The sequence below is a fragment of the Piliocolobus tephrosceles genome, chromosome 8, assembly GCF_002776525.5.
Source record: "Piliocolobus tephrosceles isolate RC106 chromosome 8, ASM277652v3, whole genome shotgun sequence".
Taxonomy (NCBI): Eukaryota; Metazoa; Chordata; class Mammalia; order Primates; family Cercopithecidae; genus Piliocolobus; species Piliocolobus tephrosceles.
In genome coordinates, this window is record NC_045441.1 from 100857264 (window position 1) to 100883047 (window position 25784).

A 25784-nucleotide genomic window follows, 5' to 3' on the forward strand; every position below is an offset into this window, starting at 1 on the left:
AAGATGTTAGGTTTTTATAAAGATATGGTTATAGAAGGGGTATTCTTGTTTACAGTGGGGACAACATTATAGCCAATACTACTGATTAATCATATTAACATCCTCAAACTGCAAGGGTTATGGAAAACAAAAGTAGAGAGTTACTGACAGAGGTCTTGCAAATATTATGCCACAAATGAAGAATAATGATGGAGTTAAATGGAAATCGTTTTCCTCAATAAAAAAATAAAGAGGGTCTAAGTCAAAGATCTTAGGGATAGTTATACAGGCCATCTTCTTTTTTGTGGAGGCCTTTCCAAAACATAGCCTTGTCTTCTGAAGTTTTCTTAGAAAAACTTGGAGCAGAAATTACATCATCTTAAGGTTTTATAGCCATTGAAGGTTTTCAACTCTTTAACGCATTATCTACTTGATGCTTATAAAAATTTAATGAAAAGGAAATATATTATGAATCATTCTCATTTCTCAGAGGAAAAATTTCAATGCCAGAAGAGGTATTACTTGAGAAAAATTAGTTTTCCTAAGAATTTAGAGACTGTAGGGGGGAAACTTACTCCTCTAAAATCACTTTGGGAATGGTCTTGGGGCCCATATTTTTCAGGAGTATATTCAAATAAAATTAAAGAAAGCAGCAGTTGTGGAGTGTCTATCTTGGTCACTGATGAGACCTTAATGTTTTTTACTTATATCTCAAGGGTGAAAAATTAATACAGCAGAAATTCTGCCTTATGGATAATTAAGAGGACCCTTTATCCAAAACCCATTATTTTCATTCATAGACTCTACTTGAGAACATTTCCCTTAAGGAAATCAAATTCATTTCTATCTACAATAATGAAGTTAAATGCTCTACTTTTAAAAAGATTACTTCCACTGAAGACAGTGACTGGGTTTGACTTGCTTTTAAACAAAACTAAGAGAGAAATGCTATTACTAATTATATTGACAATGTCACATGAAAACAGATGAGAAATGGGATGATTTACTATGAAATCCACTTAATGTTAGTTGCTAAAAGTTTTGATGAGTCAGTATTCTAGCAAGTTAATGCACCCTGCCAACTCTTACTTAGTTCATAAGAAAAGTTAGGAACAGAACAAAACATGAAAAACATAATTCTGAACGTACGTGAAAGGTTTTTCCAAATCAGTGAAATGGTTCTTTACACGCAAACAGTTACAACAGGTTTCATTATTACACATACATCATGGAAAATGCTCTAGTGGCATGCTTCAAAGTTTATAGGTAAATTTCATAAGAAACATACATTTATACTATGGTATTAAACATATAACTAGAAATCTCATAAAGAAATAAGGTTAAATAGCCATGGAGGTGAAGTTAGTGAACTAAATTCTACAATGAAGGAGAGAATATCAGTTACAATCACCATAACTCACCACCATAAAACTCAGTGTCACTCAAATTAGCAGCTATAGTGTCATTCAATTCATCCACTGAAATAAACAGAATATTATGAAGAGGGCACAAAAGTAGGGGAGAAGGGTCAAAAAGTATTGGGCAATAAAAGCAAACGTATGCAGCTATCCTGACCGAGTGCCATTCCTATCAAGTAAAAACAGTGCTTTACATTGTACATGACTAACTCATTAATTTACTCAGCCACCCCCAACCAGGAATATGCAGACATTTAACTTAAGCTGCAGGACTGCCAATAAGAGGCACTGTGGAGCATAAAGCACACACAAATGCTCAGAACACCAGGTAGTTCAGAAGGTTATCACGGAACCAGTCATGACAATAAAAGCAAGAAATGTAAAATCCAGTATTTAGAGTATGCACAATCTCTATAACACATATGCCAGCACTTTAGTGAGCATTCATGGGAGGTTTCCTGATAATGAACCTGTTTACTTCAAAGTCAGTAGTATATAATAGTTTCTATATTTTGCACATATTTGTAAATGTATTGAAGGGCAGATTCAGGAAGCTGAACTCTTACCTGAAATCACCTTCACAGAAATAGGTTGCTTCTGCTGTATGGTTTGAGTATGATTAAATCTGGCATAACAGATATAGTCTTCGCGGGTGTCCTCTGGGAGGACATTGGAAAAATAAAGGTCCCCATTCAGACCTTGAGAAACTCTCTCACTTTGTGGAAGTCTTTGAAAGGCTGGAGAAAGGCAGAGAGATATCCAGATTATTCCATCATAAAGTGGCTACCCTCCAAATTAGCAAGATAAATGTATCTACTAATAGGTCTGTGAACTTCATTTGAATATTTTTTTTCTCTATATAGCTCTTTGGGTAAAAGCAAATAACTGTTTAAAAAAAAAAAACAAAAACAAAAAACCTAACACACTAAAACTCTTAACTCTACTTCCCTGACAGTAACTTCTCTGGGGTGGGGTCAGAAGTGAGATTATACAGTGAAATGTTTTATTAAGCAAATGTAAACAAAATATGTTTTACAAAAAGTTGGTGTGACTTTTCCTAATATCTAAATGAGTCCCTAACTGTGAAGTACACATACACACATATCTTAGAACATCATTAAGGAAGCTTCTAAAATTGTTAACATGGGTTGCATCTACACACAACATTCAGAAACTAAATACTTGGAGAGCATCTAATGGTGAGCTGGGTCCCGTGCTAGGCACTGGGCATGCCAGAGTCCCAGCCCTGTCTGAGCTCATCATCCAGTTGAAGAATCATGCAGCAAATGGCCAGCTGACAGTAACTGGGTGTGATGATGACACTATTTATTTAATGCTGCAACCTGCCCCTCACAAGCTTCCTAAGCCCAGTTCCTCCACCTCCTCTACAATGCTTTTCTGAATTACTTATCACCTTCTGGCATACTACATAATTTACTCATCATACACACGACTTATTGCCTGTTTCCTGCACTAGAATTTAAGCTCCAGGACAGTGGACACTTTCATCTGCTTTGTCCACTGGAACAGTGCCTGGCCTTTCATGGGGCTCCTTTAAATGTGCATTGAAGGATTAAGTGAGTAACCATCAGCACTCTGACTTCCCAGTGTCAAGCATAATAATTTATTAGCACTTCCCCTAAGGTCCATTTAAGGAACTATTTTGCCTTAGGCAGGAGGATTTTCTTTCTCTTTTATGGACACATAATAAACTGTACATATTTGTGGGGTACGATGTGGTATTTCAATACACATACACATTGTGTAATGATCAAATCATGGTAATTAGCATATCCATCACCTTGGACAGTGACCATTTCTTTGTTGTGAGAACATTCAAAATCCTCTCTTCTAGCTATCTGAAATATACAATGCATTACTGTTAGCCACAGTCACCCTACTGTGCAATAGTATCAGAACTTATTTGCAGGGAAGATTTTCTGAGTGTATGAAGGATGCAGGGAGGTGGAACGACCGATCTGGGTGTGAGTTCACACTTAGCCAGCTAATGGACATTCTGAAGCTCCTTAGCCCACAGAGCCTTAACTGTGAGAATTCTTCAGCTCTGAGGTGACAGGACTGAAAAAAGTCTCACATCCCAGTGGCCTCAGGCCACTCTGTCTCCTGGCAGGGTTTTTCCAGTGTGAGTGAAGCAGGTCTGCTCCTCTTGTAGCAGGTGCTTGATCTAACATTTCATGAAATGCAAAATTATAGTTAAAAGTCTGGAGCTCCCTCAGGCAGAAAAAGGCAGGAAAACGTGGAGGCAGAGCTTCAAAGAAAGAACACCAGTTCATCATGTTAACCAAATTATTGGTCAAGATGGGGGTTTGGTTGGCGGTTGCAAATTTATGGTTTTAAGCCATTAAGTCCCAGGAAAAGGACTGTTTTAACAATAACTCAAGCCCGGCCTGGTGGCTCGTGTCTGTAATCCCAGCACTTTGGGAGGCTAAGGTGGGTGGATCACCTGAGGTCAGGAGTTCAAGACCAGTCTGGCCAACATGGCGAAACCCTGTCTCTACAAAAAATATGAAAATCAGCCGAGCGTGGTGGTGTGCACCTGTAATCCCAGCTACTCGGGAGGCTGAGGCAGGAGAATCACCTGAACCTGGGAGGCCGAGGCTGCAGTGAGCTGAGATTGCGCCACTGCCCTCTAGCCTGGGTGACAGAGACTCCATCTCAAAAACAAAACAAAACAAAACAAAACAAAAACAAAAACAAAACTCAGAAAAATCAGGTACATTTTGTTTAACAAAGAGTTAAAGACAAAAGTACATTTCTTGTCCTCTGTTTATCCTGTTGTAGTAATAAAATAATAAATTGAAGGGTGTTGGCAGACCAAATGTTAGGCAATGGGACTTCATGAGGGTGGTGGCATTTTGCATTGCACTTGAAAAAAAAATGTATGCAGATAGGAATAACTTCATGTCATCTTGCAAGAAGTATGCTATATGGATCTAATTTTTTTCTCATATTGCAGGTGCAATTCCATTTGAAAGGTCAGATGCTTCACCAACAGCCTAGAATGAATGTGAGTGGAATATCTAGCTATATAATGTGGGGAAAAAATAGTTATATATTCAGATGACTCTGAGAGTTTACATGTGATATGTCTCTTTATTAAGCAAAAAGGTCATTATTTCTGAGTAAGAACCAAGCACCAAATATTGAGCCTTATTTTGGCAGTGGCATTTGGAGAACGCTATTCTTAAAGCCGTAAATCACTTATTTGCATTTGGCTTACTACTTATTTTTGCAAAATCTGTAAAAGATTTATTTAGTTATATATTTGTTTTTTATTTCTTTGCATTACTTTACTTCCTCTGAGTGCTTTCATATAGGAGGAGCCAAAATGCATCCCAGAACTTAAAGTAAAATAAAAAAAAATTAAATTAAAAAAATTAAAAATGCAGATTAAATGTTAGAGCCAAATTTTCTCTTTAGTAATGTATATGTCTTGTGAGTGCACAGGCAATCAGGTCACTGTATTTCCTACAGATACTTTTAATTCATTCCCACCATTCCACCTAAAAGACTCTTAGCAGGGTTACCAGGAACCTCCAAGTTGTCAAATTCAGTAGTCATTTTTTAGTTCTCATGTTATCTGATCTCTCAGGAGCATTTGAAATAGCTGATTATTATGTCTTTCAAAAATATTTTCTAAAATTATTATCATTGTTTATTTTAGGGATGGTGTCTCATTCTGCTGCTGAGGCCGAACTGCAGTGATGTGGTTGTAGCTCCCTGCAGCCCCAAACTCCTGAGCTGAAGCAATCCTCCCATCCCAGCCTCTCGATTAGCTGGGATTACAGTGTGAGCCACCCTGCCTGGTTAGTCCATCTTTTTGACACACATTCTTCACCTTGTTCCTGGGGACACCACTCTCTTTGTTCCTTTTTTCCTTCAGTGACTGCTTCTTCTCATCTGCTTTGCTGATTTCTCCGTGAGTTCTTCACCTCTGGAGGGCTCCTGGTCTCAGTCTCCCAGATTCTGCTCTCCTGCTCCCCGGATCCTCTCATCTAGCCCAGGCCTCTAGGCAGCACTTATGTACTAAGAATTCAAACATTGCTGATCATAGCCTGGAATCTTCCTTTTGACTCAGGTATCTCTGACTCTTGCTGGTGTCTTGCCATGAAATATCTTAGAGGCCTCTCACATCCCAAACTCTGGTTTCTTAGGCTCCAAGCAGAACAATGTGCTCCCTCTAAGGTAATATGCTGACCTATTAGCACAGGAAATTTTGGAGGGTGGAAGAGGCAGAGCAACAAACATGCCCTTAGGACAGAAACAGGGGTAGACAAGTTTGAAATTGCCTAATGAATGGCTTCATTATCTCTGCCTTGGTTTCCTCATCTGGAAAGTGGAAAAAATAATTGGACATGCCTCATACGGTTGTTGTAAAAATTAATGAAATAACCCATGTTAAGCCCTTAGTAAAAGGCCTGACACTTGGTAAAGGCCCGATAACTATTAGCTATTTTTGAGGATTAAAAAAACAAACAGAAACATAACATATCTCCAACAGCCTGATTTCCTCCCCGCCGTAGGTTTCTGGAAATGGCAATTCCATTTTATCATTTTGGAGTTGTTCAATCTCCAAAGGCAGTTATCCTTGATTCCTCTCTCTCATGCTCCAACCTCTGCCCCAGTAAATCCTGGAGGACTGACCCTCAAAATGTATGCAGAATCTTGCCATTTCTTACCCTTTCTACTGCTACCTCTTAAGTCCAAGTCACCAACAAATTTCATCTAGATTACAGCAGTGGCCCCAACAGTCTCTCTACTCTCTCTTTCGTCCACTATATTCTCTACACATCAACTGAAGGGATAGTTACTACTTATTTCAGATAAAGTCACTCCTTCAAGATTTCACTACTGCATTCCAAGCTAAAGCCAAAGTCCTTTCCATTGAGTCCCTGTGACCTTTCTTACCTTGTCCATCACCTTCCCCCTCGGCTCCTTCAGTCTGGCCACCTTGGCCTCCTTGCTTTTCTTTTTACACATGGCAGGGATGCTCCTTCCTTAGGGGCTAGCACTAGTGTTCCCTTTCTACTCAGATATTTAGGTGTATGGCTTGCTCTCATTTCATTAAGTCTCTGCTCAAAACTCTGCTTTTTTTTTTTTTTTCATAGAACTTATTGCTAACAAACACAGATTTTCTAAATGTACTTATTGCATTTATCATCTGCCTCCTTCCCCACTCCCATCCCCTCCCACTGCAAAGAATATAAGCAAGGTACATGGTAAATGTTCAGTAAAACTGAGTGAGTGAATGAGATGACATGTTATTTTATTTTGAGGAGCAGTTACTTTCCTGAGCATCTCTAAAACATTTTACGAATCACAAGAGGTAATACTGTATTATGACTGTAAACAATCCTAAGACCTTTAAAGAAAGAAAGTTCATATTATCAAAACTTACAGTTATCCATCCAAAATATTATAGGTGGTGGTAATCCAATTGGGGGTCTGCAGGGAAGTACTAAAGATTGACCACTTTGAAGTGTGATTGGTTCAAGCTTTTCTTTGGTCCACAATGGTGATCCTTTTAAATAAAAAAAAACTTCTCAGTTATTTCTGCATTGAAAAGTACAAAAAGAAAGCACTACAAATAAAGGCAAATTGAACTTTTGGAGAAATAATTTGTAATTTATGTATGCTAAATTAATGAGAAACTTTTTAAATACAATGTTAAAAGAAAAAAAGTAAAAATTTAAAAAACAGTCAATTCTGATACATTGCCACTGATAGTATAAATTCTCAGTCAGTGATTCCACAGCTGAGAATTTATACTAAATATATCATCAGGAAGACAAACAGTTTTGACACAAGCATGTTCTTCACAAAAGAATGGAAAACACTTAAATGTAAAAAGATTTGTTAAATAAAGAATTATACATCTACATCTTTGAATACTATAGAGTATTATATAAGTACACTTATTTATAAAATCACTATGGGAATATATGTGATATGTCAAAAAGTCAGAAAAGGTTGTAAGATAGTATTTTCAGAAAATGAGCTGGTTTTAAACACATATATACATACCTGCCTAGGAAAAAATAGAAAGAATATTTGAGCAGTAGTTATTTCCTTGAATGGAAGGATTCATGAACAGTTTTTAAATTTCTTTTTTGTTTATTTATAATTAGTTTTTCTACAATGAACATGTTTTATACATGTAATAATTTCTTTTTAAAGAACCAGAACTGAAAAATGTGACTGTTATTTAAATACATGCTCTTAAGGTTTTTGAGAGGATTTTGGTACCAACCATTGCAAAAAGAGCCTTAATAATATCAAGGTAGTGAGGACACTCCACTTCCAGTAAAATTTTGAAACAGAAATGATTAAAGAAATAGCATTTAGACCTTGGTCACCCATATCATACTGAATTTATTTCCATTTGGCTGTAGGAATTTCACTTTTACAGGAGATACATGAGAAATAAATAATTAGATGAACTCGGGGAAGAAACATCTTTATTTTATTTTATTTTTCAAACCCCGGTGTCTTACACAGGACTTGTATAAAAGATACATTGGATTGGTAAAGCATTAGGCTAAGGAGCTTCTCAGGGTAAAGTGGAAAGCAGCGACAATTTTCATGCAAAACAAAGTCAGAATATTGGAAGCAATTCCACTGCTTTCTTGAATAGTATCTGGACGATGTCACAGAAGCTGAGTCTTGGAGCAACACTTTAAAAAGGGTCATATTGGTTGACAAGTTTCCACTTACGGGATGGGCGGACGACAATGTTATTAGAAATTGCAGCTCCACGTTCATTCCTTGCTGTACACTGATAGACTCCTTCGTAGGTCTCAGCTTTCCCTTCACTCATGATGTTAATTATGAGCGTTCCTATGCCAGGCTTCATGGTGACCAGAGGGTCTTTATCGATGTCAAAATGAGTCCCATTACGGGTCCAGGAAAAGCTGCCCAACACACAAAGGGTTAAGTGTATTAATGGTCCAGAAAAATGGGATTACTTTAAATCTGTAGCAGTCTTATGGGTTTCTAGAAATAATTACTAGATTTTAATATTCAGTAAGAGAGCAATAAGCCCTCATATCTAAAATGTTTCATTGAATCATGACCTGGAAAAAAAGGGCAGGCTATACTTTTTAAGGTACCTGTCTTCTGTAGAACTAGCCCACATTTGACTCAATAAAGAAATCATGCACACAAATTGCCTGTCATTTTTCTAAGAAAATAGAAGGAGCAGGTCTCCCAGGTACACTCTCTTAGAGCTTTATTAGCATTTTCACTGTAAACTCCATTGTTCACAGAGTTGATAACCTGTCTATAAAAATTTGCTTGGGGCTGAAATGTGACAAGACCTCTGCAAGTACTATTTATATATGATGAAAATTGATCAGACAAATTTCAAGTTACCAAATTGTGAAGTGTAGGCTGGGAGCAGGTTAAGAGATGTAAGTTCCAGAGTGTCTTAAATGTTGCTTATTAAAAACAGTAACTCTACATAAAACACATGTTGGGAATTTTTAATTCTAGAGATGATTTTGAGAATCCCTTGGGAGGTATGCCCAATTGTCAACTGAGATTCCTCTTTCTCCATTTTATTTTTATAAAAGATTGACTTACATAAAAGTCACAGAGCTCATGTAATTAAATACTTTACAACTAGTCACACATTAGTGATGGCCATGCTCATACAAAGGTACGAATCTCTACACGTCACAGTGTTTTCTAGGGTCACTCGGATTTCCCTTCCCACTGCTTATCTTTATAGCAGTCATTGTCACAACCAGGGCAGGAAGTAGTGGTGTGGATGCTACTGGCATCTTGTGGGCAGGGGCCAGGGATGCTGCCAAATATCCTACAATGCACAGGACACTTGCATCCCCTAAACAAAATATTATCCCACTCCATATATCAATAGTGCTGAAGAGGAGAAATCCTGTTTTACAGTGAGTTACAGAAGGCATTAACTGTGGAACTGAGAGGAAACCTCACCAAGGGATACCACATCAGGCCTTCTGTGAGAGAGGTTTTCCATTAACACAGCCAAATATATTATTTTGAGGCAAACCTTTGCTGAAAGTTTTGACATAGTACATATTCAGTCCCAGTTAATTTTTTTTTCAGGGGCCAGTTTGTGATAATTTAAAAAGGTCTGTAATAGACAAACTTGGAAATGAAATAACCAGAAACTTTCACTTCTTTATTACTTAAAAATCCATATTACATTTTAATAGCAATAACCCAACTCTCCAAAACTCCCATATATGACTGGACAAGTTACAGATCATCCACTGTGAGGCCTTGAATAAGTTACTTGGCATTACCAGGCATCAGTTTCCCATCTATAAAATGTATGGTTGGACTGGGTTATCTCTAATATCTCTCCCAACTCTAAAATGCTTTGCAGTGATCTAAAATGCTATGTAGGATCCAAATGGCATGAATTCTCATGACTGAACTCTGCCAAGTTTGGAAAATCATTTAAGACTATTTTATAAACTGTTATAGAGACAGCAGAGATCTTGGAAGTCATCAAATTCAACCTCTTTATAGATGAGGAAATTAAAGCCCAGAGAAAAGGGATTTGCCTGTGCCTTATGGCCATTAGTATCAAAACCTGAATCAAAAGGCTCTTTCCATAACTCCCCACTTTATAAGCATTTTGCAGAAAAGTATGGGCATGGAAATGCAATAATCTGGGTTTTCAAGAAGAAAAAATGGGCTCTAATTAAGCAGAGAGACAAAACAATACACCTACAAGTGAGACTTTAAGGATATGTGGGACCCAAGAAATTACCTTCAGTATCTTTGAAGGGCTGAAATGGGCTGGGATAGATGAACCAAAGGGCAATCTAGTGAGTCACAGTGAGAAATATCCAACTAAAAAAGGAAGTGCTCTACATAGTCTGCCTTGTTTGATGGAAATTCCCAAACATACTTCTCTATTCAGAGAGATTTCCTGATTTATTCTCAGTACTATAACAAAGCAGAACACATACTCACCTTGGGGGCGGTTTCCCTTTGGCCTCACACTGGATTACAATATTCTCCCGAGGGTCAATAATGTAATCTTTTGGAGACTGTTGGGTGATGGTTGGAGGTTGTACCACTTAATTGTAGGAAAAAAAAAATGTAAAAAAAATAAATCATTTAAAATCATAATAGTAGCCATTTTTTCCTGTATCAAAATCACTTACCTTAGACTAAATATGCTTCAAGTGTTTTTAGTAATTTCTAGTGTAGCAGCACATACTTCAGTAGATTTTTCTGCTAAAGTTCTGCTAAAACTGCGAAGTCAAGGCATAACTTTCTTTTGGTAACTATGTGCACTTGCAAAGTCCATTTTCCCACACTAAAAGTTTGGGAAAATAATTATCAATACAAGCCTAATATTAAGACAGTTTCTTTTCTGATGTAACAATGAGAAATTCTTTTGATTCCTTTGGTTCAAATGATGTTTTTCAGAGGAATTTAAGTTGTGAGGTAAATTTGCATCTTTCCAAAGAGTAACAGACTTAGGTCATTAGTGTGTGCTCATATAAATCAATATATGTTGGGAATAAATACATTTGAGAAGTTAATATTAAACAGACTGTTAAATTGGAGATGTGACATCTCTTATCACAGCCAGGAGGTAAGTGAATTAGGAACAAAGATAAAAGAGTCTTATTTAGAAGATAAAGGGAACTGAGGAAGTTCTCTGTCCTAGGAGACAGTGTTTCTATTTGCTCTTCAAAGTGTTATCTTTTCTTTTATTATCAAATCCTGTGGGGAACCTGTTCTGACCCAGAACAATCTAATCTGAAGAAGGCTGTATCGGGACCACCAATGCTCTTCAAGTCGTTCTAAGATCACCATGTCCTTCTTCTTGTGAGATCACAACTAGTGTTATGACAGGAAGGGACTAAAGAATAATTTATTACAACCTCTTCTTTTCTTATTCAGCGCAGCAAAATGGCTTGACTAGGAAGGCACAAAGCAGAGATTTAAACAGCTAAAGTACAAATCAAAAGCTAGCCTCATTACTGTTACCATTTATTGTGTACTATTACACGCAGGGTACTGGGCAGTGTCAGTTTCCCTTCCCTTTGGAATATGCTGTCCCCCTCCTTGCCTTTCCAGCTGCCCTTCCCACCTCTGTCATGCATATAGAACCCTCATTTTTCTAGCCTAGTCAGTTTCTAACACAGACTAGCAGTGTGGTCTGATGGTTGAGCACTAGTCTGTTTGTTTCTTACTAGCTGTGAGACTTCAAGCAAATTTCTTAACTTCTGTAAGCCCTAGTTTCCTAAGAGGGAAAATAAAGTTTAAAAGTAGTATCTACCACCTAGGATAGCTGGCAGGATTAAGAAAATAATTTCTATAAAATATTTAGTATATACCAATGCTATAATGGTTCAATAACATCAGCTATTTTAAAATTATTATCATAATCATTTTTATTTGGAACAGATTCACCTTTGAATGATCCTTCAGTCTCTGGGAGTATATAGCGTTTGGAATAATGGAAGGAAGTCTGGAATTCCACGTTCAAGGAATAGTGGCCATAGGGAGTAGGGGAGGGGATTCTCAGGAGTGACTCCGTTCAATTCCTTGTGCTTTTCTGGGAGTGACACAAGTGCAAATCTGGTGGCTTCAAAAGCAGAGCTTCTATGCACAGGTCCGCAGCAGAGCTGGCTCAGACGCCACTCCTAACTGCCAGGAGTTTACTGTCTGGATATACCTCCTTAAACAGGGCTTGGGTCACCTACTAATTAACAAATGTTTTCCAGTAGCAAGAAAAGAAGTGATTTTACGTAATTTTTCTGGTTAATTTGACATCAAAGGAAATTATCAAATGCCTGAAAATTGACTATTTTTAAACTAGGTGATAAATGCCACCTAACTGTCAAAGGCAGTGGAAAGTTTTGCATAGAGCAAGCCACTCAAAAACCATGTAGGTGGGAGCTGCTTATCTATTGTCCACTTCAAGACAAGATTCAAATTCGCTGGGTTAGTCTACTGATGGCACCTGGAAATACCAGTCTACATAGTCACGAAGGCTCAAGAAGCATAAAAGGGCATATAGCTGCTGTCTTGTGTAAAGCTTTTGCCTGCACCCACCTTCTAAAAGACACGAAAAGACCTATCTTTGTTCCAGAAAGCATTAATTAGCCTTTACAACAGATCAGCATTCTCTTTAAATTTTGAGAATTTTCTCATTGAGTTACATCAGATGTGAATAAAGCGTGGAAGTTAGTAGAGCAGCATACTGGTAAAAGAAAGAGTAACAGCCAAGTTTTCAGAATTCATGCAGAAAATACATTACAACTGCTTCTTGGTATTGAAATACAATGCTTAGCTACAGTAAACACACATGCTTAGAAAGACAAAGGTCACAAAACATGAAATTGTGCATTTAAATCACAGTATTAATTCAAAAAGCAAAGACATGGTCAAATTTTCACACTGCCTAGTAATTTATAGAAGGACACTTACAGTCTTCAAGAAGTTTTGCTTTTTCCCCATCAATATCAGCAGGTAAGTGGGCAAAGAGGATTAAAGAAAATCAGATGTTAATAATAAGAACGTTAGAACTCTGAAGATAAAGGGGCATCTTGTCTATTTGATTTGATCTAAGAAAACCCGTATAGTGAAGGTTGAAGTTGTGAAGTTGCAAGAGGAAGAAATATGCATTAACGGTTTCCTTTAATCTTGCAGCAGCTTTCCCACATAAACATATGGAAGAACAAAAGCAATGCTGTAGGCAAAAAGAGTTCTTCCAGGAATAGGAATGGTGAATTCCATTCCATACATGTTGTGCTGGACAAGTAATTATGTTCAATTTGAAAAATAGCTGAAATCTACAATTAATTTGAGTTGTCACATACTGTGTAGTGTCTGGTCATATCATCTCAGACATCACTATGCATATGGTAATAATACCTAACAATGGGACACTGCTACAGTGACAATGCTCCATGCAAGCCAAGTCCAACACTAATTTTAGATTTTTATATTTCTATGGTTAATCTCCAAAGTTATTAATTGATCTTTTTAGACTGTTAGCAGATTTCTGCTTCAGAATTTCTCAATCACTCAGGGGTTGCTGGTGCCCACACCAGGGAGGTGTTCATGTAGTAGAGAAAGGATGTAAGAAATAGGGGCAGGGAAGAAATTACATTAGCATGCAATTCAAATAATTTCATAGTGCTGCCTGTCGTTACTACTTGCAAAGGTTAATACAGGAGCACCTGGGTTTTTCTGTGACTTTCTTTTCATCATGGTTATGCCTCTTCTCCATTAGCAGTGATAATTGAGTTAGCCGTAGGTGACTGTTTCCCTCTGACTGATAGACTGAACAGTCAGATTAAGGGGGAATATATTTAATATGAGAGAGAGCAAAAGCATTTCTCTCAAATGCTTTTCTTTCTCTCCTGTGTATCTGTCAGGGCAAATGCTTACTTAGGCATTCCCACTCCAGTGGGCTTAAGCAGTTGTATATTTTTTTGAAAATTGAAATTAAGGTCATTGGATGAATTTTTTTTAAAAAAATAAGAAAAGCATTGCATTTTATTGTACTTTATAGAAGCACAGCAAAAAGTCAACAAAGTGTGGGACAAACCACATCTCTTCCTAATGTCTTCCCATTGGCGGTTGCAATCTCTACGGCAATAATAATAATAAATAAATAAAAATGACATCCCAACAATTGAATAGCCCCAGGAAAGTGCTATCTTCCTTGCACCTTGGAAAGCTTGCCAAACAGATACTCTATTCAGGAAGCTAATGGCTTCAAAGAGCTCATGCAGATGAGGGATAAAGGAGAAATCAATTCTGAAGTACAGATTTGAATTTTTGCTTTCCATTGCAGGAAGAGTGACCAGGTGGAACCTAGCATTATCTTTATTTTTCACAAACAGGCCACCCAGAGCAGGGAGAGCACAGTACATATCCTACTACGAGGAAAATGGAGGGCTAATACAGTAGCTGCTGTTTGCTCCACTTTAGTGTTTTTGCCAATTACTTGTATTTTCAGCAGTTGCATCTTGGCATTTGACCACATTGTTTAAACCAAATAAGATATTTGTTAGGCTCTAGATAATATACTTTTCCTAGTTCTAGACTTATATTTAAGATTCAAAATTGGAAAGTGAGATGTGCCTTGTCTGAATCAAGGGAAATTAATTATGGGGTGGTTTAGGGATTCCGAGGGGCATGGAGTTGGCAGAAGGAGTCTTCCCTCATCTTTGCAGAACACCCTCAGCATATGACAGGCAAGGGTAAAGGGTAAGGGGATGAGTGGGGAGGTCTCCATAATCATTTTAAAGTGACTCATATAGTTTTCTTGCAGGACTGCTTCTCTAAAGAGCCACCTGTTGGGAAGATTAGGCAGCTTGCACAACTCAATCCTTCTCAGGCCATCCCCAGCAGGGCAGACAAAAGGTACCTGAGGGGGAAGAAGGAGAATGACAGGGAGGGAATTGTGAGTCTGACCATTTCAATGGCCACTTCTACAGTCTGAATCTTTATAAACACCAGGTGCTGAAGGTAAAAGCCAAATTAATTTTGATTAGCTTTTCAGTATCACACAGACACCTTCTCCATTCACGCAGTTCAGAGTGATGATAAATGCTGGGAGGCTTTGACTCCTGGGCGTAACAGCTTTAAAATGTGAATACTTACGATCAAGAGGTACTTCCAGTGCACTAATCATCTGGCACAGGAAGAGAATCAGGGGCAGTCTGCCCGCAGATAAGCGCTTCCTTTTCGGCATTATTTTAAGCTGCATTAGCTTAACTCCTGCTGAGACCCACACACTGAATTTCCTTTTCTTCTTTCACAAAAGATTTTGTGAAACGTTGTGTGCAACGTTTAAGTAATTTTCATGCGGGAAACTGAAAAAGGATAGAGTAGGAATAATAATTATAATGTATTAAAAAGAAGGAAATGAAGAGCGGAAGTCTGCAGCACAGAGAACTAGCCCTATATTATACATGAACTCTAAACGAAAGTTAATTTTTAAATATTTAACTCTCAAGACTGGAATAATCATTTATTCATAAACCAGCTAAAATCAGTTCAGAGATATCAGTAGTGATGTGAAGCATAATCTGTCTACCATCCTTATGATTTTTCCATTTTAAATGATATTTGTATTATGAGTGTTCAGAGGCTATCATGTCTTTCCCAACAGATCAGGAAAACTTGGCTTTTAAGCTGGTTAGAAAGCAATCACTTTGTGACTTTAGAGGTGAGGCCTAATGGCTTCTCCATTCTACAGATTATCTCTGGGAAAGTTCAGGGGATTGTTGTAAATTTGATTCAAAGCCAAAACACTAATTTACCAGATGAGCACTGACCATTCAAGTCTTCCCCATCTTCCACCTAGATTACAGCAACGAACCTAGCTGGGCTCTGCGTTCGGGCCCTTCCTCACTGTAGTCACCCTCCTTCACAGTGCTGATTAATTTTTTTCTACAAGGCCTTCTCTGGCTAAATATTGGGAGTAGCCATATGTGATCCCTCAAATAAAGTCTAATGTATCTTTAAACAAGTACTTAAAAACCTCAGTAATCTGGGCTTAATTTATCCTACAAACCTGACTTCCTTTTATTTCCATATAACCATTTTTTGGTTTGATGACTCATTTCTGTTTTTCTTTCTTGTGTCAGTCCTTCGATATGCCCCAAATTTTCCTGCCTTCTTGTCTTTGATTATTCTATTTCATTTGCCTGGAATACCTTTATCCACTATATTTTCTTATCAAAGTCCAATTTATTTCTTATAGATCAGTTAAAAGGTCACCTCCAGGAAACATTAGCTGATCACCCGAACCAGAAGTTATTTCACCACCAACCCTGATTCCCTGAAATTCCTTGCTTTAAACATCACATACATAGGCAGATATATATTAATAAAGAGACTGTGTACACATATTGTATACATGCTCTCTATTCCTCCAGGCAAGGATTTTTGTAGCCCTCTCCCACCACCTAATACAGCCTGCCTTGCATATTGGAAGTGTCCATTGCAAAATGGAGAGCATGAGCACAAACATATTAACAGAAGATTGATATCCATCCCACAGCAAACTCCTACCTGAAATGATAGGTTTAATCATGTCCTCCCGTTAATGAAGAGAGGTGGGGTGACCAATGACTCTCTCAAGAAGGTGGGAGGGATGATATTATTATAAACTGGTGTACCTCCCACAAGTTGAAGTATTGAATTATTTGTGTAATTTTCATTTGTATAATTGTATATTTTATGATGTCCATCTTTTCCAATAAACTGCAATTCTCCTCAGGGCAGGGATGGCATCTGTCCTATCCCCCACTGCATCCTCATAGCCCTTCACAGTGCCTGGCACATGGTAGGTAGTAAATAAATATTTGGATAAAAAAAAAGAAATGAAAGGAGAAAACGGGAAAGAAAAGAAGACTTTACAATCTTTGAAGCTGAGGTTGCATTTGGAGTCTGACTATGATCTATCCAAGGCTGTATTTATATTTATACTGCTTGGTTTAAAAACCAATCTTTGTTAATATGATCAAATTAGTTGTATGATCATGTCTGTGTGTGGAATAGTGCTTAAATGTCAAAAGGAAAATGAAATGATCCTAATATATTTTGTTAGCAATCAAGTTCTGATGTGAACATGATTAAAATTGTAGTAGGACACTTCTTGCAAAACAAATTTTAAAAGAATATGCCAGGCCGGTTGTGGTCACGCCTGTAATCCAAGCACTTTGGGAGGCTGAGGCGGTTGGATCACCTGAGGTCAGGAGTTTGAGAACAGCCTGGCTAACATGGTGAAACCCTGCCTCTACTAAAAAGGCAAAAATCAGCCAGGCGTGATGGTGGGTGCCTGTAATCCCAGCTACTTGGGAGGTTGAGGTGGGAAAATTGCTTGGCTGCAGTGAACCAAGATTGTGCCACTATGCTCCAGCCTGGGTGACAGAGCAAGACCTCATCTCAAAAAAAAAAAAAAAAGAAAAAAAGAAGATGCTAAACATAAACATTATACTTACATAAATATTATTTTGTGAATAAAACATCCATATTATTTGGCTTCATTTAAGAGCCAGGAAATGTCTTTCCATATTATAATATTCAAACATTCATGTCTGTTAAGCATTGAGACGCAGGTACAGAAGCTCACTCAATCATTTCTGAACAAATACAAACCAGACTATCTTTCTGCGGGTGCAAAGCACATGTAGATCATTTAGTCAAATTTAATTAGGTCTCTCATGAGTTTTCGGTTGAAACACTAATTTTCTGTTTTTTTCTTTTTTTTCTTTTTTTTTTTTTTGAGACGGAGTCTCGCTCTGTCGCCCGGGCTGGAGTGCAGTGGCCGGATCTCAGCTCACTGCAAGCCTGCCGGGTTTATGCCATTCTCCTGCCTCAGCCTCCCGAGTAGCTGGGACTACAGGCGCCACCCACCTCGCCCGGCTAGCTTTTTGTATTTTTTAGTAGAAACGGGGTTTCACCGTGTTAGCCAGGATGGTCTCGAACTCCTGACCTCGTGATCCGCCCGTCTCGGCCTCCCAAAGTGCTGGGATTACAGGCTTGAGCCACCGCGCCCGGCCTCTTTGAAACACTAATTTTCAATTCACATAAGCTTTAGGGAAGTTAAAAATAAATGTCACAAATGGCACGAAAACATGCGGATCTTACATATTATAAATATTAAGATAAAGCAAAAGAGCCAGACTCTGAAAACGAAAATGGTTTATTTGTCTGATTTCTGTGTCATGCTAATGGAGATTATTGGACTTAAGTGCCAAATTCTCCAGAAAGGGGGAGAACTAATATACTTTCCAATAGATGTACTAATAAATTGTAACACCTGTAAGATCTTAAACAGCTACATACAATTTCTGTTGTAAGTTCTTCATGTATTTTGCCTGGATGCATTAACTATTCACCCTCCAATATAGAGAAAATCATTAGAAAAATTCATATAAAAGAAAGTATCAATCAACCTCTATGCTTTTTCAGAGTATACATGGAGTAAACTATTACATATCAAATCACAGTGTTTTATAAAGAAAAAAATTGCATTTTAAAGAAAAATTGAAAGCACTTACTTAAAGAGACATGAGTAAATAAATCCTCATACTGCTGGGAGGTCATGAACTACGATAACTGAAGATGAGGGTTCTCCTCAGAAGTTTTAAGTTAGACTGTACCATTAGCCACAAATTGTCTCTAGTGTAGGTTCTGCTACAGGAGGACGAAGCAATGGTCCAGCTCATCCTCTGGCTCCTGCCCATGGAAAATCACCCACTCCTGTGACGTATGGCCTTATAGGTGAAAATCCAAATGCCTAAGGACATCATTAAGTCCCTAGCACTCAATGAAACTGAAAATCAAATAGAGCTACAGAAGACGTAGCTTTCTCTTAATGAGAGTAATGTACTCTGCACACTGCACCAAGAAAAACCACCACTTTGCACTCTCGATATTGACGTCAATGCCTTGACTCAGTAGGAGCCCATCTGCCTTGTACTTTACCTTGGAAAATGATGGTCACTCTTCATTAAGTGAGAATCATGAACTAAAACTAAATTGTTAATGTAATTATACTACATTGAATAAAATCCCAATTTGAAATAGCAGCATGATTTTTAATCAAGGCTAAGGAATACGTTAGTGCAATATAGCTTACAATATACAAAAAATATTTGCCATAGACATTTTAAAGCACGATTGAATGAGATAAACGGTAGGTTCGTCTTCTAAAAACAGATCACCCTGATACTTAAAATCACATATATTGCTAAAAGGACTGAGAGTAATGATAAACAGCAAAGCCTTTTCATATCTCATTTAATTCCATTCAAAGCAACTTTTCGTATGTTACCTATAGAACCTGTGAAACAGAAGTGGGAAAAATCCCTTCTTTAGTAAACTTCTGATCATTAGAAAAGAAACGCAATTCAAGGTTCCCTTATTTCTTTTGCCTCAAATTCATATTAAACCACAGAGCAAATATTCCCCTGCATTACTTACTATGTATTTCAAAAGAAAACCCGACAGTTTTGACAAAGGATTCACATCAAGCCTGAGAGAAACAGCTCTTCTGTTGCTTACTTAAGAAGTCTTGTCTTTAGAAAGAAAATAAAACCTTTCTTTTTCTCTCAAATGAAGGACGAAATTCTTTTAATTTAAAAAATCAGCTCTCTACCAGAATTCAAAGACCATGCATTACTCGCCATTTCATTCTGCTGTATTTGGGCTTTTCAGCATCCCAGCATGGGTGGGTTCCATGCTGTTTGAACACATAACATGATCTACACTCTCCAAGCAGATAAACCAATATGCTTATGTGACTAGATGCCTTTTGACACACTAATTATTGCTCTGATGCCTCATCAGTGGCTTGCCTCATTGACCGGACAACTAAGTGGGTATGACACCATCTTGACTGTGAAAGACATTTTTCAGCAGTCAACTTGGGGATGGTCACTTTTTATATTTTAAATATTCACCATAAGGAAGAAGCACACAAATGCACATCTCTAGCCCATGCTGTGCTTTTCAATCACAGATTTTGAGTCTGAGACTGTGGAGGAAAGGTTAGCGAGAAATAGACAATGACGACTAATAATCAACACATCAACAGAGCCACAGTTACGTCTACACCACTACACAATCATGAGTGCACCTCAGAAAAAGGTATTCTGGGATAACAGGACTATAGAGATGATAACGATCAAACAAGACACACTGTGCTAAGCTTTAAGGATCATGTTTCTAATTTCCTCTAGGTTCAAAGGAATCTTCCACAGTAGAGCCTCTACCAGGAATGTAGTAACTAGAACCTGGAATAGTACCTAAGGAATGGTGAACAAAGAACAGGTGGTTTTTACCCAAATAACAGGTAATGGAACAACACCCTGATAATAGCTCAAAATCTCTACTCCTCAGAGCACTATAACCAATGATCTTATTTGATATTCATAAAAACCCCAGAAAACAGAAAAACAGGTATTTCTACCTATTTAACAGACAAGAAAATAATCCAGTCATGATGGCTACCATTCACTGACCCTTTTCCATGTGCCAGGCACAGCGATGAGTCTCCTCCAGGCATTAACTTATCTTCCCAACAATCCCAGAAGGCAATTTCTATTACATTTCTCAACTTACTGATAAGGAATTCAAGTGTAGGATGGTGTCACCTGATTAAGTGTCACGTGATATGTGAAGTACCAGATCCAGAGCTCCAGTTCTGGAAGGTTCTGGAGCTTTTAGCCATCTCACACTGCCACACCCCTAGAGGTCCCTAGCGTTTCCCTCCCTCCTATGTCCTCTTAATTTGTAATTAGTCAATAAGCAAACAGAATTACCAAGTTTAGTTACCCATGTTAAAAAAAGCAAACCTCTAACGGTTTCTGAATATCTATGGAAGATCTTCACAATATTGCCCATGGCACAACTTTAGGAGCTTCTTCACACCAGATTCCATGTGAATAGGACCCCATGGACTTCTACCACATGTGGGCCCTCGACTCCTAAAGGAAGAACAATTTAAGACAATGTAGACAAAATGTATTTTAAAAAGCTAATTTTAAAAGTAGGCATTGTGTGCACACGGTACAATATTCATAAAGTACAAAAGACCATAGAATGCAAAGTAAGCAACCAGCAATCCCCTTTCTCCCGGAGGAAGCAGTCATTATTACCAAGTTTTGTGAATCCTTCCAGAGAGAGTTCAGGCATAAAGAAACATAAAAATATATTTAGCAGGCCGGGCACGGTGACTCACGCTTGTAATCCCAGCACTTTGGGAGGCCAAGGCGAGAGGATCACAAGGTCAGGAGATTGAGACCATCCTGGCTAACATGGTGAAACCCCATCTCTACTAAAAAAAAAAAAAAATTAGCTGGGTGTGGTGGTGGGTGCCTGTAGTCCCAGGTACTCGGGAGGCTGAGGCAGGAGAATGGCAGGAACCCAGGAGGCAAAGATTGCAGTGAGCCGAGATAGTGCCACTGCACTTCAGCCTGGGCGAAAGAGCGAGACTCCATCTCAAAAAAAAAAAAAAAAAATATATATATATATATATATATATATACACACACACACACACACACATATATACACACACACACACACATATATATATATAGAGAGAGAGAGTAATAATTTAAGGACATTTTAGATTTAGAAAATTATTAAAAAGCTTTTGGGACACTGACATTAGATTATCAAAAATACCAAGGTCTTTTTGAATGAAATCTAGTTATTTGCAACACACATGATCATCTGAATACAGGATTTTTCACATCTCTTTTACTTAGCACAGCAGTAACAAGAAAGAAAATAGAACAATATGAGGCAATGATGTAATTGAGAGATCTAAGACAAACGATAAAGCATGGTTAATGAAAAGCTCATGTGTGTTAGACTAAGAGCAACCCTGACCGAGGATAACACCTGTGCCACACTTTCCAGGCTTGTCCGGCCAGCTATCTGATGACAGTTGTCAGGATTGGCTTCTGGGATGAGAGAGCTGATTGGAAAAGAAAAGATGGGGAAAAAGAGGAAGGAACTAGTTCTTTGCAAAGGAAAGGGAATTTCCTTCTTCATCCCACCTTCCAATCCAATCACAATTCGCTAAACAGAGTGGGGAAGGGACTGCTCCACTCTGAATGCCTGCCATGCTCACAGTCTTTCTTCTGCACTGACCTCATCACTCTGACCAAGTTAAAAAGAATTAGGGTGGGTGTTCAGCCTTTGTCTGAACAAAGGCAGGGAGCCATGTAGAGCCTGTGAGTTGACTTGGCTGCTTGTGAGGCACTGAAGAGTGACCAACTAAGTCGTAACAAATTCTTTTCTCATAGAGAGAGTGAATGTGAGACAGAGAGAGAGAGTGAGTCAGTGGTTTGGAGCAGCAACAAAAGCCAAAGGTCAAATAGAGGCAAGGCAGTAGGAGCAAGCATGAGTAAGCAAAAGATATGAGGCATTGAGTGCAGAATGAAGCCAGTGGGCGGCAGAGGATCAATAGAAACAGAGACAGAGAAGAGCTGAGTGGTCATAATATCACCAGAACACTGGATAGGTGATAACAAGCACCTTCTACTCCTGCACTACAATCACCAGGCCTCTAAATCTCTTGGTACCCCCCAAAATGTTCCAATTATCTGTGAAGTTTGCTACACTAGTGACTGAGGTTGAGACATCTTCCTGTCTTTTTCCAGTCTTGTGTATTCTACAACAAACTTTCATTAATATGGTAGGTACATTGTTGCATTGGTGGCCCCAGGAAGCACCTTTCCCAGTATCCATGCCCTTGCATAGTCACTTCTCACAATGGCTGTGGACTTGGCCATGTCACATGGTTTGGCCAGTGGGATTTTTAGCAAGCAATATGTGAACAGAGGTGTGATGACCATTTGCACACTGCAGCTTATCTTCTTGTAATGTTCCCTCTGGGAAGTACGAGCCATACTACTGATGATAAGAAGCCAGTGGAAAGAGACCCTGGGAGATGAGAGACCATCCTGAACTCTGGCCCCAGCTGAGCTCCCAGCTAAAAACAGCTGAGCCAGTGACTTTTTAAACTACATGCAACAGAAGAACCATCCTGCCAACCCTGAGGATTATGAGAAATAATAAACTGTTATTGCTTTAAGTCACAAAATTTAGGAATGGTTTATTATAGCCATAGATATCTGCAATAATGAATTAAGATAAACTGAGATTGGCTGTTTCTTGCAACCAGAAACATACCAACAGGCACATTTAGGAGGACTGATGATCCAAATGTGCAGGTCTCCTTACAAGGTCATGGCTGAACCTAAATTAGTAAATAGTGTGGTGATGTAGACTTCTCTTCAAAACTAATCTATCCTTTTTGTTTTTTCTCGATACTTCTCCATATATATGTTGGTGCAGCCAAAGGGCACATACTTAACTTACATTTCTCACACAAAATTGTAGTCAGAATAAATAGAAGGTGGTTAACACTGACCATTATTTTAGCATAATTGTAAATTATGTCTAATTTATTGTCTTAGGCATTATATTAATTTATTTCTAATGTAGAATAGCAAAGATTAAGGTAGAGAACAGGATGAGAGAGTCCAATATTGTTAGTCTACCCCTCCTACTTTCCCATTGCCGTGGATCACACTAGAACTCTGACTGAGCTCAGCCCCAGCTTCTATTCTTCTCACTCTCCCGCAAGACAGGCAATCTGGGGAAAGCAGGGAGGAGAGAGGGGCAGGCCAAACCACAGGGACAGGCCTCTTCCTTCCTCATAAGGTCCACTTCTCAGCTGATTCCCTTCAGATTAGAAAATAGAAACAAAGCTCCATTTAAAAACAAAAATGGAAAGTAGGAAACTGCTCTAAAAGTGAGGTCTGAGAAATGAAAATTTAATTCTGAATATGGGTCTTCAGAGCAACATATTCAGAAACATTTGTAGACTCACTGAAACAAGCTCTAGCTGTATTTATCTTCCTGTAAACTGAGATTTCTACAAATACCACTGAAAAGACGTAAGGATTGGAAACAGTTTATTAAAAACTTCAGCAAAAAAAGGCATAATTGTAAATTATGTCTAATTTATTGTCTTAGGCATTATATTAATTTATTTCTAATGTAGAGTAGCAAAGATTAAGGTAGAGAACAGGATGAGAGAGTCCAATATTGTTAGTCTACCCCTCCTACTTTCAGGATATTAATATTCTAAACATGCTATACCTTATCCACTTGTCAAGAAAACAACACATGGCAAAATGGCAGCCATTTAATAGTAAAAAATAGCATTTTGAAATGCCAGGCAGGCTAGTCACTTTTGAAAAATATTGTATCACATTTCAAAGATAAACCCTGCTATGCTTGCAGAATGGTATGAACCAGTCAGGGTAGGGATGCAGTGCACAGGTCAAAATCTCAATGGGTACTCCTTTCCTAATGAGTGTGAAGGGTAGTAGTGCAGTGAGAAGAGAGAGCAGGAGAGAGAATTAACCTCATGGTAGAAGTCCATGGGGTACTATTCACATTCTACTCCAGTAAGAAATTAACCTAGAAGTCTCAGTGCTTAACATAATACAGTTGATACTTCTCCTGTTCTGTTGTCCGGTATGGGTGTGCAGGCACCTCTGCTCGAGGCTGACAGAGGTGCCACCATTTTGTGATGCTGCCATCTTAACAAATGTATTCCAAAGTCCATGCTCTCTTGCTCTTACCATCCTCCAACTAGAAGTGATACACACATCTTTTGCTCACAATCCATTGACCAGATGTAGTCAATGACTCCAGTCACCAGAGAGTCTGGGAAATGCTGGGGTGTGGGTGGAATATTTAGTGAGCACTAGTATTTCTGCCACAGGGAGCATGGACTATTCACAATCAATCTGAAGTGCTTTTTCTGGAAAGAGTTTCAGAGTGACATCCTAGAGGATGGCCATCTTATTGTTTCATCTCAGCGATTAGTCAGGGAGCAGGATGATGATGATGATGATGGTGATGGGCTGTGTGGGTGCTAGCTGGTTGAAGCTACCTCCTCTGTCTTCCTCCCAGATGCATCTATGAATCATTCTTTTCTATAACTTGTGCTTCCCGCAAACAAGGGCCTGAGCATGTGGGTTGGGGAGGCAAAAGGCCCAGATCTACCAAACTCAAAGGGCATCACTCCCAACATGTCACAGATTACTATAATCTTCCCAGTCACATTTCAAAATATATTCTGCCAAGGTATCCAGGCTCTCTGCAATCATAACAGAACCAGGAAAATGAGAAATAGAGATGGACATAACATGAAGAATTGTATTTTCCACTTGCTTTCAGTGCAGGGGAAGGTATATTTTCACAAACCAAATAGCTGAAAATTCTTCATTCCAGCCAGAGGCTGTTCCATATAAAGAACAAATTTCAGTCACTTACTGATATGCATGTTATATTATAAAGAACTTACCAGCAAAACAGCAGAGTAATGCATGAAATATTTAACTCCTGGTGCATTTAATTTTCTTTATACAGGCTATGTGAATATCTGCCTTTATTAAAAATAATCGAGTGGCCATTTGTTTGCAAGAAAATTTATCAGGTTTACCCCAAAGAGCATCCCTCTCCCAAGCATTTAGAATATAAATCAGTTTCTTGGAAGTTAAATATTAACGCCTCAGGAGACCATGTCCTCTGTGAAAGGTAAGTACACAAAAGCATGAGTGTTAGAAACAACATTCTCTGTACTGTGAGATTTAATCAACCCAACAATTTAAGAGCTTTGGAATATTCTACTGTCTCTGTTCAATTCTGCTGTCTGTGACTTCTCAGGAACCACTTTTTCTATAAAACCACACTCTCTTTTCACCACCACTTAAATGGACTCATAGAAAGAATATATTCCATTGTGATGATTTGAAAGAAATATCAATTCAAAGAGCAGTTTAGGTAGAAATAGAG

At 38.3% G+C, this 25784-nt stretch overlaps 1 protein-coding gene across 1 annotated transcript in view; it reads right to left on the reverse strand.

Annotated features, from left to right (window-relative positions):
* NRCAM (neuronal cell adhesion molecule) overlaps positions 1-15163 on the reverse strand; it is a 93364-nt gene extending 78201 nt beyond the window's left edge. Inside the window, exons 1-5 of the mRNA XM_023183107.1 lie at positions 15045-15163; positions 10383-10488; positions 8133-8329; positions 6817-6939; positions 1964-2134 (exon numbers count right to left, since the gene is read on the reverse strand). Of these exons, the coding sequence (XP_023038875.1) occupies positions 1964-2134; positions 6817-6939; positions 8133-8329; positions 10383-10488; positions 15045-15150 (703 nt within the window). The 5' untranslated portion in view covers positions 15151-15163. The remainder of the gene's footprint in view (positions 1-1963; positions 2135-6816; positions 6940-8132; positions 8330-10382; positions 10489-15044) is intronic.
* Between the last annotated feature and the right edge of the window lie 10621 nt (positions 15164-25784).